General features: G+C 54.0%; 1 protein-coding gene across 19 annotated transcripts in view; it reads left to right on the top strand.

The window, feature by feature from the left end:
- Window positions 1–14,964, top strand: part of SCRIB (scribble planar cell polarity protein) — a 210,410-nt gene that overhangs the window by 106,255 nt on the left and 89,191 nt on the right. For all 19 annotated transcript variants that reach the window (XM_054017244.1, XM_054017243.1, XM_054017258.1 and 16 more), the window contains 7 exons: window positions 4,870–5,127; window positions 5,394–5,504; window positions 7,030–7,206; window positions 7,907–8,023; window positions 8,861–9,049; window positions 12,529–12,648; window positions 12,952–13,008. In XM_054017244.1, the coding sequence (XP_053873219.1) occupies window positions 4,870–5,127; window positions 5,394–5,504; window positions 7,030–7,206; window positions 7,907–8,023; window positions 8,861–9,049; window positions 12,529–12,648; window positions 12,952–13,008 (1,029 nt within the window). The remainder of the gene's footprint in view (window positions 1–4,869; window positions 5,128–5,393; window positions 5,505–7,029; window positions 7,207–7,906; window positions 8,024–8,860; window positions 9,050–12,528; window positions 12,649–12,951; window positions 13,009–14,964) is intronic.

The following is a 14,964-nucleotide window of genomic DNA, read 5'->3' as shown; positions in this document are numbered from 1 at the left end:
TTGGTCCCCAGTTCCCGCTGCTGCTTGTGCCAGTGACACGGATCCCACCTTTGCCTCTAACCTTGTACCTCTCTGCTAATCTGTGTCACTTGCGCTCCTTCCCGCCCCCTTTCCCCAAGCTCGCATGCTGCCTCTGGGTGAATGGAAGCTCCTGCATCCTGGTGCTGGTGGTGGGTTTCTACTCCGGCTGCTGCGGTAAGAGCAAGAGTTACCGCAGAGCTGGTGCGGGTAAGCACTGATACAGCCTTGTCAGTGCTGGCTTCTGTCTGCTCTATCCCTGGGCCTGGGGTTGCGCTGTTTTCCCTTTCTCATGAAAACCCTTTGGAGCACTGGGCTGGACCTGGCACCATTTTTCCTCACATGGGGCTCGGGTGGCCCAGCATCTCTCCCTCTGTTCCTCCCTCCGTCCCTCCCTCCCTGCTCCTCTTCTTCTAGGCCTTCCAAAATTGAGCCATGGCTTGGACAGCAGCTGATCCCTGGGAGCTGCCTAGATTAGCTAGAGCCCTGTGGGGTGTCTCTGCATGCCATGCTGTGAGGAGTGTGTAGCTGTAGCCACATGGTACCAGGTGGCACCCCCTGCATTGGGGTCAGAAAGACTCTCGAGCTGTTTGTCAGACTGCAGTCTGTCTTCTCAGGGTGGGAAGATGAGGCCATTTCAGCATTCCTCAGTGTCAGCAGTGTGGGTAGGCTGCCCCCTCAGACCCTTCTCTGCATGGATCAGGGCTTGTAGGAAGGGTATTTGGTTTCAGTGCACACATAGGCCTTGCTGTCATCAATCATCTTGGTCAGTGGTTCTCAACCAGGGATATGTGTACGCCTGCAGGTATGCAGAGGTCTTCAAGGGGGTACATCAGCTCATTTAGATATTTGCCTAGTTTTACAACAGGTGACATAAAAAGCACTAGCGAAGTCAGTACCAAACTCAAATTTCATACAGACAATGACTTGTTTATACTGCTCTATAGACTACACTTTTGTATATTTATGTTTGAATCTGTAAGCAAGTAGATTTTAAGTGAGGTGAAACATGGGGTATGCAAGACAAATTAGACTCCTGAAAGGGATACAGTAGTCTGGAAAGGTTGAGAGCCACTGTTCTTGGTGACATGTTGCATGTGGTGTCATTGCTTGTATAGAAAAAGTAGCCTCCTCTTCCTCCACTGGCCCATTCCTGCTCGCGTGAGCCTATTGCCCATGCTTGAGTATGCACAGTAACAAGAGACTGCAGTGCTGAGCGTCAGAGTCTAGCACTTGGGACCATGGGGATGAGTGCAGTATCAGTCCATAGAGATCCTTTCCTCCTCCAGCCTGACTGCTGCTTTCCTGGTCCGGGCGTTGCACAGATCTCTCTGCATTTTAGCAATGGCTTTTGCAGGCCATGGCCTCTCCAGCAGCTGTTTGGGGGGATGGATAGCTCAGTGGTTCGAGCATTGGCCTGCTAAACCTAGGGTTATTAGCTCTATCCTTGAGGGAGCCATCTGGGGCAAAAATCAGTCTGGGGATTGGTCCTGCTTTGAGCAGGGGGTTGGACTAGATGACCTCCTGAGGTCCCTTCCAACCCTGATATTCTATGATTCTAAATACTGCCACTGCCTTTTACCCTCCTGCAGTGCAGGGTGGCTATGTTGCTGCTAGGATGGCATCTCCCCACGGGAGCATCCAATGGCCCTGTGGGCTGGGATTCCATCCCCACCCGCTAAGTGTCTGTAGATCCATGGCGTTCCTACTTCCTGACTGTTCTGTGGAGCTCTGTGAATTGGAGCCTGTGCAGAATGCCCAGGAGGCAGTGCCCCGTGGTTCGCCTAGATTGGCCCTGTGGGACTGCTGTGACTGTTTGAGTGGATGTTTCTAGTTCTTCCTTGAAGGTTTGATGACTTGCTCTCAGCCTCCAAAATATGAGAATCCAGGTCAAAACGCAGCACCTTGGCTAGCGAGAGACTGCATATTAACCTCACTTCTTCGGATGCATCTGTAACTTTCACTCTATGCATCCGAAGAAGTGAGGTTTTTACTCACGAAAGCTTATGCCCAAATAAATCTGTTAGTCTTTAAGGTGCCACCAGACTCCTTGTTGTTTTTGCATATTAATCTGTTTCTTACAAAGATTTCATCTGGGCAGCACCTGCCTGTCCTTACTGGGCAGGTTTTCAGTAGGTGACAGTCCTGGAATGCACAAGGGTGAGTTTGTGACCACCTCCAGGGTCTGAATGAGGCAGTCAGGCAGACCTTGGCATGCTGCGGGCAGGCGACAGGCAGGCTGCCTCTGAGTGCTGCAGGCAGGCAGATGCCAGTACACGGCTCTGTGAGAAAGAGCAAGCACCCAATGCCCATGGTGCCAGCTGGGGTATCAGTTCTTAGGCCTTAGCGCCCACCAGTCCTAAGGGGCCTATATTTTCCTGAGAAAAGAAATACAGCGCAGCTTCCTACTCTCATCCCTGTCCTCAAAACCTCCTCTGCACCCTTCTTCTGTGGGAGGCCTGCCCTCTGCTAGGGGGGCTTTGAGCATGTGGATTGAGGGACCCAATCAAGGTCTTTTTCCAAACTTAACACCCCCAAAACATGCCTGTGGTTGGCTACTAACTCTCCAGTCCTCACCCCTGTTCTGACCAGTCTTTCTCCTTCGTTGTGAATTATATCCCTGATCAATGGCTGTGTGTGTTAGAAAGTAACCAGAACCCTCTTGAAGCTGGAGGGGACAGGCCAGAGGAGATAGAATGAAGGGCAGAAGGCATATAGGAGTGGGAACAGAGGGCAGGGACCCCAGGTCGTAGTGGGTGATACAGGATTGGGGACACAGGGTAGGGAGTTGGGGTGGGGGGGAACTGAGGAGGTACAGGATTGAGGATGGAGGGCAGGGAGCCCAGGAGGGGAAGGTACCGGACTGGGGACACAGGGCAGGGCCTCGGGCAGAGAGGGGGCCCGGGATTTTGGGGGAGGCAGAGGGCAGTCAGTTGGCAGCAACAGAATTGGGGATGGAGCAGATGGTAGCGAACTAGACGGAAGTGAGAGGGCAGTGGCAGCTCTGTGCTTACACAGAGATGGAGATTGGGCTCCGGTCACTGGGAGATATAGCAGGGGGCCTAGCCTCCCTGTGGCATGGGACCACGTAGGGAGCTGCTTGCACAGAAAGCAGCTGGTAGCTCTCCCTTTCCCTGGGCATTGGGCAGCCTCGCCTGCTCTTACCGGCTCTGCTCTGTCTAGCCATGTCAGGACTGGGCTGAGGTTACAGAGGAAAACTTGCTCTGTGCATGAGCACAGCACCCTGGGCTGCAGCCTGGGTCCAGGATGAAGAACAGTGCTCAGCAGGCCAAGGGTAGTTCGCAAAGCCAGACCTCAGTCCAGGGAGCCTGTGCAGCTGCCGCAGGTGTGTCCGGTGCAGATGGTGGCTCCCGGGAGCTAGTGGCTGGGTTTATTCTCCCCCCCCCACTCCCCCCCGAGCCTCTTGCTTTGTATGTGTTTGGGGTGGGCTCTCTCCCCATCCCTGGTACTCAGTGTGATCGGAAGAGTCTGCACCGAGAGGGCCCTCCTGGACTGCTCGCTGTGAGGGCAGAGGGAGAGTCCCTCCCATCCATGTCTGTGGTGTGGTCAGAAGGAGAGCCCTGCACTTCCAGTATTCCTCTTGATTAGGCTGGAAAATGGCTCTGGGGAGGAGGTGATGGGGTAGGTAATGAAGATGGGAGCCAGGGATGTCAGGAGGTGCCTCACCTCAGGCTTCTTTGGTACAAGCTCCTGTGGCTCAGGTGGGGTGTGAAGTTTGCTCTCTGGAGTGGGTAGTGCCAGGTCTGGTGAGGGTGAGGATGAGGCTGGTTGTGGGCAGTGTCACCGGGATCCACATATCCCACTGAGGCCTGCTGGAAGGATGCTTCAGGCCCAGTAACATTTCCAGCCAGCCCTTTGGAGCACAGACCCTGCTTGTCCAGGGCATTACAAGGCTCTGGCTCGTTTCAGAGCAAAGTTGTAGCCCTTTTGGTTCCCCAGGGTCCCTTGTCAGGTTTGCTCTGACAGATTGGAGGAAACATGGATTTATTACACCTAGGAGGGCTGTACCCAGTGGTGATGAAGGGCCACCATGAGCTATCCTGAAGGGTGGGAAATGAGGCATCCCATGAGGACCAACTCATCTCCCACTCTGCTCGCTGTGAGAGGCAGAGGCTCATTACTACACCCAGGGTGGCCTGGCACGTTTGGGCTCTGCCCTGGGGGAATGGCAGGACCAGGAGGTGCTTCAGAACTATTGTGTCCACAAGAATAATAACTGAAGAGTTTATTGCTTGAGCAATAATTTTCCTTCTGAATGTGGCAATCTCCTGCCAGGAAGCGTCTCTCTAGCCTCTTCCCACACTGGGATCTTCCTGTCCCTCATTCCTGTAGTGTGGCCCCTTGGACCTGGCATTTGTGATCTTGCAGGAGAGCTGGGGTGTGGGAGTCTGTGCAGAGCCAGTGCAGGGTGAGGCGCAGTTTCCTGGGTACTTACTAAACAGGAGCAGAGTTGTGGGGATGGCTCGCTTGTGTGATGGGACTCCAGGAAACTGGGCCTTGGTGCTTAGCTGCTGTGCTCCCCTGATACATTGCTGAGGCACTGGCCGCTACTCTGGGCTCTGCCATGTAAGGTGGTGGGAGGGGCATTGATGGGCGGCTAGATGGCTGCCTAGAAGAGGGATTATGGACAAGTGGGGTATCGGCAGCTACTCAGGGCTCCGCCATATAGGGAAGGGCAGTGTTGGTGAGGCACATGGTGGTTTGGCTCAGGACAGGGTGCTGGGCAGATCTCCCAGTGGGATGGGGTCCCATGTGACGCTCAGCAAGGTGCCTGGCAGGGCAGGGTGTACTGGGGTGATGTGCTGACACTGGGTTTGCGGGTTGTTCTAGATCAATGGGGTAGACATGACAGAAGCCAGGCATGATCAGGCAGTAGCGCTGCTTACCGCATCCTCCCCCACCATCGCGCTGCTGGTAGAGAGAGAGGGTGCACAGCAGCTCAGCGAGGGAGACTCACCAGTGGTGCAGCGAGTGCGCACGCACTCCCCACCACCACCTCCCAGCCATGGGGAGAGCCCGCCCGAGGAGACGCCTCTGCTGCAAAGGAACCATCTGCCCAAAGCCCTGGAGGACCAGTACCCCATTGAGGTAAGGTTGGCTGTTGGGATTTGGGGCTTTGATTGGCCTGGTGCTCTGTTAATTGGACAGGATTGGGGTTCCGAGCTGTCCCTCAAAGGACTGGCCACCATGTTGTCGGGCTGTTGGGAAGTGGCTGGGTCTCCCATATGTTGCGGGAGCCTCCTTGACGCTCATTCCCAAGCAGGGTCTCTGTGTCTGGGGGGAGATTTCTAGGCACAGTCGCTGCTTGGTACTCCTTGCCCTCTCCCTGGCTGTATGCTCTTTGTTCCCTGCAGGAGATCTGTCTGGTCAAAGCTGGGGGGCCCCTGGGGCTCAGCATTGTTGGAGGCAGTGACCATTCGAGCCACCCGTTTGGGATTCATGAACCAGGTGTCTTTATCTCAAAGGTAGGGACCCATGTGGGCAGCCCAGTCTGGGCATGTCTGAAGGAATGTGGCCATTGGGGATGGAGTCTCTAGAACATGGAGACTGAAGGATGGAAATGACTCAAGGAAGCTTGGGGGTGGGGGAGAAGGTAGTGGGTGGAACCGTCTTGCTTTGAGGCATGAGAGTTTGCATGTGGAAACTTTTGATTCCCTGAGCTGCTTCTCCATGACTTGGATCAGCAGGGCAGTGGGAGGAGTCTGTGGGGAGGGTATCACAGGGAGGTTGGCAGCTGAGGGGGCAGTGGGAGGAGTCTGTGGGGAGGGTGTCATGGTGTTTGGCAGCTCAGGGGGGGCAGTGGGAGGAGTCTGTGGGGAGGGTGTCATGGTGTTTGGCAGCTCAGGGGGGGCAGTGGGAGGAGTCTGTGGGGAGGGTGTCATGGTGTTTGGCAGCTCAGGGGGGGCAGTGGGAGGAGTCTGGGGAGGGTATCACAAGGGGGAGTTTGGCAATTCAGGGGGCAGTGGGAGGAGTCTGTGGGGAGGGTGTCACGGTGTTTGGCAGCTGGGGGGGCAGTGGGAGGAGTGTGTGGGGAGGGTGTCACAGGGTGTTTGGCAGCTGAGGGGGGCAGTGGAAGGAGTCTGGGGAGGGTGTCACAGGGTGTTTGGCAGCTGAGGGGGCAGTGGGAGGAGTGTGTGGGGAGGGTGTCACAGGGTGTTTGGCAGCTGAGGGGTCAGTGGGAGGAGTGTGTGGGGAGGGTGTCACAGGGTGTTTGGCAGCTCAGGGGGGCAGTGGGAGGAGTCTGGTGAAGGTGTTACAGGGTGGTTGGCAGCTCGGGGGCAGTGGGAGGAGTCTGTGGGGAGGGTATCACAGGGGGGTTGGCCCCTGGGGGGGCAGTGGGAGGAGTCTGTGGAGAGGGTATCACAGGGTGTTTGGCAGCTGAGGGGGCAGTGGGAGGAGTGTGTGGGGAGGGTGTCACAAGGGGGAGTTTGGCAGTTCAGGGGGCAGTGGGAGGAGTGTGTGGGGAGGGTGTCACAGGGGGGTTGGCAGCTCGGGGGCAGTGGGAGGAGTCTGTGGGGAGGGTGTCACAGGGGGGTTGGCAGCTGAGGGGGCAGTGGGAGGAGTCTGTGGGGAGGGTGTCACAGGGGTGTTGGCAGCTCGGGGGGGCAGTGGGAGGAGTCTGTGGGGAGGGTATCGGGGGTTGGCAGCTGGGGGGGCAGTGGGAGGAGTGTGTGGGGAGGGTGTCACAGGGTGTTTGGCAGCTGAGGGGGGGCAGTGGGAGGAGTCTGTGGGGAGGGTGTCACATGGTGTTTGGCAGCTCAGGGGGGCAGTGGGAGGAGTCTGTGGGGTGGGTATCACAGGGGGGTTGGCAGTTCAGGGGGGCAGTGGGAGGAGTCCATTGGGGTTTCCTAGGGAAGCTCTGCCATTCATCTCCCTGCTGGGTAGGGTCTGCTGAGGGTGTGTATGGCTACATCAGCAGCTCTGCTAGGAGGTGGATATCTGCTCCCACCAGAGTCCCTTTCCAGCCTTAAGACCAGCGGCTCTCTGCAGGTCATTCCGCATGGGCTGGCGTCCCGCAGTGGCCTGCGAGTAGGGGACAGGATCCTGGAGGTCAATACTATTGACCTGCGCCATGCTACCCACCAGGAGGCTGTGAACGCCCTGCTGTCCAGTACGCAGGAGCTGAGCATGTTGGTGAGACGAGATCCTCCGCCACCTGGCATGCAGGTAGGTTCTGAGAGGAGAGAGGAACCCAAGTGGGAGCAGCAGCCCTGGTCTGGGTACATCCTGGCAACTCTACTGACAAAAGCGCATGTAGGAAAATTCATAGATAGTGCCCTTGGAACTCCCCATTAGGAAATGTAGTAAGTGGAGGTGGGGAAACCGGAGCAGGAGCAGAGCTCCCTTGTATTCAGGTCTTTACTAGTATTAAATGGCCCTGCTCCTGGGGGGAGACGGTTTGAGTGGGGCTGTGCCCTTGCTCCCCAGGGGGCTCTGTCCTCAGGCAGGCAGTCCCTGCTCCATCTGAGCTTAGATGGAAGGCTGGATCAGAGGTGCAGTTCTACAGCTGGATGAAGTTTCCCCTCTCTCCTGGTGGCAGGAGCCAGTCTCAGATGAGCAGGCAGGTACCCAGCCTGAGACTGGCAAGAGTTCATTGTTACACCCAACAGTCACTGTGGCTGGAGGCTGGATGGGGTTCAGCCCTCTTAGACCCAGAACTGGGAAAGGAATACAGGAAAGGAGAACCATAACAAACCCATCAGGCCAAAGAAGGTGGAAACCAGAGAGCTGGCCCTTTCCTGGCTATTCTGTGTATGGTCTGCTACCAGCACCAACAATCCCCCCCACACCCCCGATCAGCGTCTGTCAGCCACATTTTCAGCCCAAACCAAATCAAATTGGAGACAGAGACTTTTTGTGTCCACAGGAAATCTGCATTGAGAAGGCTCCTGGAGAAAAGCTGGGCATCAGCATTCGGGGGGGAGCGAAAGGCCACGCTGGGAACCCCTTTGACCCCACCGATGAGGGCATCTTCATCTCCAAGGTGACAGACTCAGGGTGCCCTCCACAGAGCAGGGACTGCTAGACAGGATGCAGAAAGGAGTTCCTGTGGGAAATCAGCCACCCTCCTAGTTCCCATGTGGTCTCCCTGTTTGATCCCACTTCTCCCCATGTAAACATGCATGCAGGTTCCTTACCGCTAGACCCCACACAGTGTGCTTAAGTTCCCCCCAAGCCTCCACCTCCCATGGAATGTCCGGGTGCTCATTCGCTTTCCTTACCAGTCGCTCTCCCTGCTCTGAGGGATGGCGTGTGAGTGCTCTTCCCCGGCCCCCCGAGGAATTGTGCAAGCATTTTCCTGCTCCCCCCATGAGGAATGGCATTTGAGTCGTCTTCTTTTCACACACTTCCCCCACCATGCCAAGGAGTTATGGGTGAGTGCTCCCCACCCCCTGTGCGCTGAGGAGTTGTGGGCAGGCGCTCTTCCCGGCATCATGGGCAGGCACTCCCCCTATGCCCGTCGTTGTGCTGTCACACACGAGCCCCTGCCCCCCGCCATACTGAGGAGTCAGGCGTGTATGTTCTGTCAGAGAAATCACATGTGATCCCTCTCCCTGCCCACTCCCCGCCCCAGGAATGGCATGCAATCACTCCCCTTTCCCACTCTCCCCAAGGAATTGCATAAGTGCTCTCTTTTCCCAATCCCGACATCTCTCTCTTGTGCTCATTCTCCTTCCCTTCCCCCCTGCATAAACCCATGGGCACCTGCTTTCCCTCCTGCCTGCATGCAGTGTCCTCTCTTCCACTCCCTTCCCTCCCCCGACTCTCTGCGCATTCTTCTTCTCCCCCTCTCCATTCTCAGCCCTCTTGTCCCTTCCAGGTGAGCTCCTCTGGGGCTGCTGCCAGGGACGGCCGGCTGAAGGTGGGGCTGCGGATCCTGGAGGTGAATCACCAGAGCCTGCTGGGAATGACGCACACAGAGGCAGTGCAGATCCTACGCAGTGTGGGGGACAAGCTCCTTGTGCTTGTGTGTGATGGCTTTGACCCCAAGGCCGCGGCTGCCATTGAGGTGAGAGCCTGGGGGGAGGTAAGGCCAGCGCCAGGAGGAGCGCCATAAAAACACTGTCTTCATGTATGTATGGAGTGACCCTCGCAACTGCCACAAAGTGACACCCCACCCCAGGCTGACACCTACAGTGCAGTGAGTCCTGACATTGGCACCCCCAGAGGGCAGAGATAAGGTGTTTGGGGTGATGTGTGGGGAATGTTGCCTGAAGTGAGCAACAAAAATGATCAGGGTCTGGAGCACATGACTTTTGAGGAGAGGCTGAGGGAACTGGGATTGTTTAGTCTGCAGAAGAGAAGAATGAGGGGGGATTTGATAGCTGCTTTCAACTACCTGAAAGGGGGTTCCAAAGAGGATGGATCTAGACTGTTCTCAGTGGTACCAGGTGACAGAACAAGGAGTAATGGTCTCAAGTTGCAGTAGGGGAGGTTTAGGTTGGATATTAGGAAAAACTTTTTCACTAGGAGGGTGGTGAAGCACTGGAATGGGTTACCTAGGGAGGTGGTGGAATCTCCTTCCTTAGAGGTTTTTAAGGTCAGGCTTGACAAAGCCCTGGCTGGGATGATTTCGTTTGGGATTGGTCCTGCTTTGAACAGGGGGTTGGACTAGATGACCTCCTGAGGTCCCTTCCAACCCTGATAGTCTATGATTCTTGTGTTTCTACACTTTATTGTCGAATTTTTGAAATCCCACCTTCCAGACAGGCACGGAGAGCAGAAAGCCCTGCTATGCAGCAGCAACCCTTAACCCATCTTAACCCATTTCTCCTGAGTGGTGTGGCACAGGCAGGGCTAGAGGGGGATTTGAAGCAGGACAGGGTAGGGGTACACACCAGTTTGGGGAAGGTGTTCTGTGCCCACAGGGCAGCATGAATGAAGGTCCAGGTCTGTGAGAGAAGCTGGGAACAGTCAGTGGGAGCTGCATTGTTGGTGAAGTTGAGGAGTCAGGGACAATATGAGTCAAGACAAGAGTAGACAAGTATGGAGGGACAGTGGTGAAGGTGATATATGGGAGCCAGGGGAGGGTTTCATCAAGGGGGTGAGGTGGTCAGAGCAACAGGCAAAGATGATGATCTTAGCAGCCAAGTTTTGTAAGGACCGGAGAGGGGTGGTGGATGTGAAGGAGGCTGCAGTGATAAAGATGGGAGTATTAGCTTCATGGACAGGAAGAGAAGGTTGGATCTCAGAGATGGACAAAAGGGAAGGATTTGATCTTGGCCTGACCATGGGGAGCTAGAGAGAGGGCAGAACCAAAGCTACCCCCACTTTGGAGGCCTGAATGTCAGGGAGGCTGGTGGCACTGCACAGTGACAGTGAAGGTGTGGAGAGGGAAGATCTGGGAGGGAAGATCGGGAGCGCCTGTTGAGATATCCAGGAGGAGATATGAGACGGGCTGAAAGCAGATGGAGGGAGCCCGGTGGAGAGGCAGATTTATGAATCATCACTTCTCACCTAATCTTGGAGTCAGAACAGTTGTAACAACCTGCACTGGTCTCCACAGATGGGACCGTTCCTCCCAAGTGACTGAGTGACACAGGCAATGGGGAATGGGCCAAGAGTGAAAAAGGGGCATGAATTGATTGGGATGGAGGAGAGGGGGGAGCTGCACTGACAATACCATGGCAATGGCATACGTGAGCAGACAGGGCCACAAAGACACCAGCACCGCGCCAGGAAGCTAGATCATTGCCCTGCTTGCAATCGATTTGGGTCTGGTGTATCAGGGGAGGGTGAACTTGGTGTCGAGGTGGCTCAGCAAAGCTAGGGTTAGCACCAGGGAAGCGGTGCCTTACAGTTTCAACCCTCCATGTGTTTGTCAAACAGTAAGAGACAAAAGCTTTTGGCCAGGCAGCACCATCTGGAATCAGCAATAAGAACTGTCCCAGACATGTCTTGTGTTGGGAAGCAGAAACCCTGGGTTCAATCTCCAGGTCTGCCCCACTTTGTATGAGCTTGAGCAGGTCACTCCCCCCATTTCATGTCTCAGCTCTCCATCTCTAAGGCTATCAGGATAGATTTGTGAGATGCAGATCTACTATGGCAATAGAGCCAATCAAAGTGCCTAGATAGAGAGAAATGTGCTTTTCCAAGGTCCACGGATAAGCTGTTTTGTAGTAACTGCTGAATGTGCTTGCAGGACATGTGGAACTGATTGATTTCTTCCTGGAAAGCAGAAGCATGTCAGTGACAGGATTCTAGGAACCTCAGTTCCAGTGGGCTGAGGTTTGGGTGGCTACTGGCATGTATATCAGAAGATCTCTGACTTAGGCAGCATTCCTTGGGGCATAGTCTGCATCGGGATTGGGTCAAACTCTCACAGACTCAGTGGCCAGTGAAGGCAGCCATTGTTAGCATGCTTTGTTCTGCGTCTTCTCCATTGTCCTGGCCAGACATGGTCTGGGAGAGAGACCAACAGCAGCTCTGGGAACATGTTGTCACTGCTGACAGCTGAGGAGCTGTCTCTGGGTGCATGAGGGGCCAGGGACGGTCAGAGCCCCTCCCCCTGCCCTATGATGCACCAGGGACGGTCAGAGCCCCTCTCCCCCAAGCTCGCCAGAGTCCCCTCCCCTGCCACGAGGGGTCTGGACTAATCAGAGTCTCTTCCCCCTGCTTAACGAAGGGCCAGGGCCAGTCAAAGCCCCCTCCTCTCACCCTATGAGAGGCCAGGGTCAGTCAGTCAGCCTCCTACCACTGCCATGAGGGGCCAAGGGTCTCACCTGCTTCAAGTGATAGATTTCATTCCCAACAGATCTGAAACATAATACTTTACAGCACAGGTAGTCAATTATGTTTTGTCAAGGTCCAAATTTCTTGGTCAAGATATAGTCAAGGTCCAGACTCCAGAGGAAATTGAAAAAAAAACAGTATTGATAACAATAAGTAAATAAAAAGATTTCGGGGTCCATTCAAAAGCGGCTGGCAGTCCAGATTTGGCCTGCAGTCTGCCTATTGACTACCCCAGCTCTACATGTTACATAGCTCTAAAATTGTTTCCCATACAAAGATCTCAAAATAACCATGACAATCAGCTAGTTCTTAGCTTTTGGCGGAGGTCACACATGACCCTCCTCTGTGAAATCTTGAGAAGATGGTAGGCTATGGGTGACATACCTATTTGGGCCTGGCTGTGTCAGGCCTCCCATCTGACATCCTCCTGCTTTGTGAGGGGCCAGGGTTGCTCAGAATCCCTCTGGGCACCCGCCCCCTGTGGGTGCCTGGGCAAGTCAGAGCCCAAAATGTCCGTGTGTGACACCTGGAGTTGTGATGTTTGTCTCCATATTCTGAGTGCCCTTGTGCACATGGGTGAGCTGGTCTCTGTGGTCTGGGTGCCCTAGGGGATGGGGAGGGTCTCAAGAGGTACATGACTGTGGTCTGTGGGGCGAGATCATCTCTGTGCTCTGAGTACCTGGGGGACAGGCGGGGGTCTCTGTGGTCTAAGGCACTGGGTGTTCCTGACATGTGATGTTACCTTCTTTTTTGCAGATGTCCCCAGGAATCATTGCCAACCCCTTTGCAGCTGGCATTGGCCGCAAGAACAGCCTGGAGAGCATCTCCTCCATTGACCGAGACCTGACCCCAGAGGAGCTGGAGATCCTACAAAAGGTGGGTGCTATAACTACCTTCAGGAGAGTGGGATGGGGCAGAATGGTCTCTGAAGCTCTGCAGTGTTTTGCCTTGGCCTATGGAGCTTGTGCCATGGTGGATGGGTCCCTGGTAGAAGATTTCACTCATCCCCATAGCTCCTGTGCACCTGCTGTTTCCATAGGATTGGAAAAGTGGTAATGCCTCTCCCAGGAGTGCTCAGGGATGTGACTCTCATATCTTCTCCTATGGGGGTGATGGTGCTGCCCCTAGGATAGGGGTCATTTGAGGATCTGGCCCTCTGATCTTCCCCTTTGTTTCCAGGAGATGGAGATGGTGAGGGAGGCGACTCAGTGGGAGAGAGAAGAAATGGAGAAAGTGGTGAGAGCATTTTCACACTGATATTCTGACCTTGACAATGTCTTGGCCAAGGTGGTGAGTTCTGAGGAAAATGCCGCAGAATTGCCCTAACCAGAGCACTACTTCCCACAGGAAGCTCTGGGTCCTCTCCTTACCTTGGGTGTATCAAGTCTCTCTGATCACCAATATCCCCGTCTCTCCAGACCCTCTTTTTTTGTCTTCCCATACCTCTTTTCCCTTGCTTCATTGGGACTATTCCAGCATCTGTAACATCGTTTCATGCTGTACTTTACTATACTTGTGCCTCAATCACAAGGCAGGCCCCCGCTGTAGGAGCAGAAGCCTGTGTTCTTTGGATTAGATGGGAGCCCCAAGATGATCAGTTCTCTCCAAAAAGCACCATTAACTGCACACAGCTGGTAAAGTCAAAGGTGGGAACACACAACTCATATCTGCCCATATTTTAAGGACACACAACTGCAGGTCCTGGTTCAAAATGCTGCATCTCAATCCAAACAGTCCTTTACCTATCTAAGTGCAAAGTAATGCACACTGGAAACAATAATCCCAACTATACATACAAAATGATGGCTGTTATTGCTCAAGAAAGAGATCTTGGAGTCATTGTGGATAGATGTCTGAAAACATCGGCTCAATGTGCAGCAGCAGTCAGGAACAATTAGGAAAGGGATAGATAATAAGATAGAAAATTCCACAATGCCACTATATAAATCTATGGTATGCTCACACCTCAAATACTGTATGCAGTTCTGGTCACCACACATCAAAAATGATACATTAGAATTGGAAAAAGGTACAGAGAAGGGCAACAAAAATGATTAGTAAGGCTATATTTATGTCATGGAGATCACGGAATCCAAGACTTGCAGAGAACTCCGTAACATTTTCTGTTTTGGCCCCTGGGGCTGCAGCACTCGAGCTGGCAGCAAGAGGGACCCCAGCAGGTCCAGCAACGAGCGAGGGCCTCCTCAGGGTCCTCCTGCAGGGTTCCAGCAACTGGCGACAGCCTCCTCAGGGTTCCCATGTGCGTGGGGGGAGGGGAACCCCACAGCTCCCAGGCACCATGGTGGCAGGAGAAACCATGGAGCCACAGCAGCAGCAAAAGTCACAAACAGCTCACGGCTTCCATGAATTTTTGTTTGTTATCCATGACCTGTCAGTGACTTTTACTAAAAATAACCATGACAAAATCTTAGCCGTAATGATTAGGGAGATGGATCCGCTTCCATCTGAAGAGCAATTAAAAAGACTGGGACTGTTCATCTTAGAAGAGAGAGAATCATAGAATCGGTCCATAAAATCATGAATGGAGTAGAGAAAGTGAATAAGAAAGTGTTATTTACACCTTCACATAACACAAGTACCAGGGCGTAAGGATCCCACCACAGGCAATCAGGACCAATGGTCAGAGCAGGGGCAAACCTGAGGCAGGGAGTAGTGTAGGAGTGCGTAGTCAGGTTCTCCTGGCCAGGATCGATACCAAGGGTCTGATTTCAGTGTCCAAGTCAGAAGGCAAAGTCCAAATCAAGCTGTAGTTGAAACCAGGAGTTCAGGAGCAAGAAATGATTATGACAGCTACAGTAATCCTACACTGATGCCTGAACACTTCTTGGAACGCACTTTAGGATTATATAGGGCAGGGAGCCAGTCAGAAGCCACGGGCTGCTGTCTGTCAGACCCCTTAAGACGGGACTTCCCATGGTCTGGGTCCACAACAGGTCATGGGCATTGGAGCACAGGCTGGTTACAGCTGCTGCTAGGTGGCAGCATGAAGATGCCATCTGCCTGGCAGACCTGCAGGCCTAGGATTCTAGACCCATGGGGCCTTACAAGGGGTCACCAATTAAATTAATAGGCAGCAGGTTTAAAACAAACATAAGGAAGTACTTCTTCACACAACGCACAGTCAACCTGTGGAATTCATTGCTTTGGGATGTTGTGAAAGCCAAAAGTATA

Source organism: Malaclemys terrapin, chromosome 2 (genome assembly GCF_027887155.1).
Source record: "Malaclemys terrapin pileata isolate rMalTer1 chromosome 2, rMalTer1.hap1, whole genome shotgun sequence".
In the NCBI taxonomy this organism is placed as follows: Eukaryota; Metazoa; Chordata; order Testudines; family Emydidae; genus Malaclemys; species Malaclemys terrapin.
The sequence above is the reverse complement of the archived record's forward strand: the minus strand, read 5'-3'. Positions and strand labels throughout refer to the sequence as shown.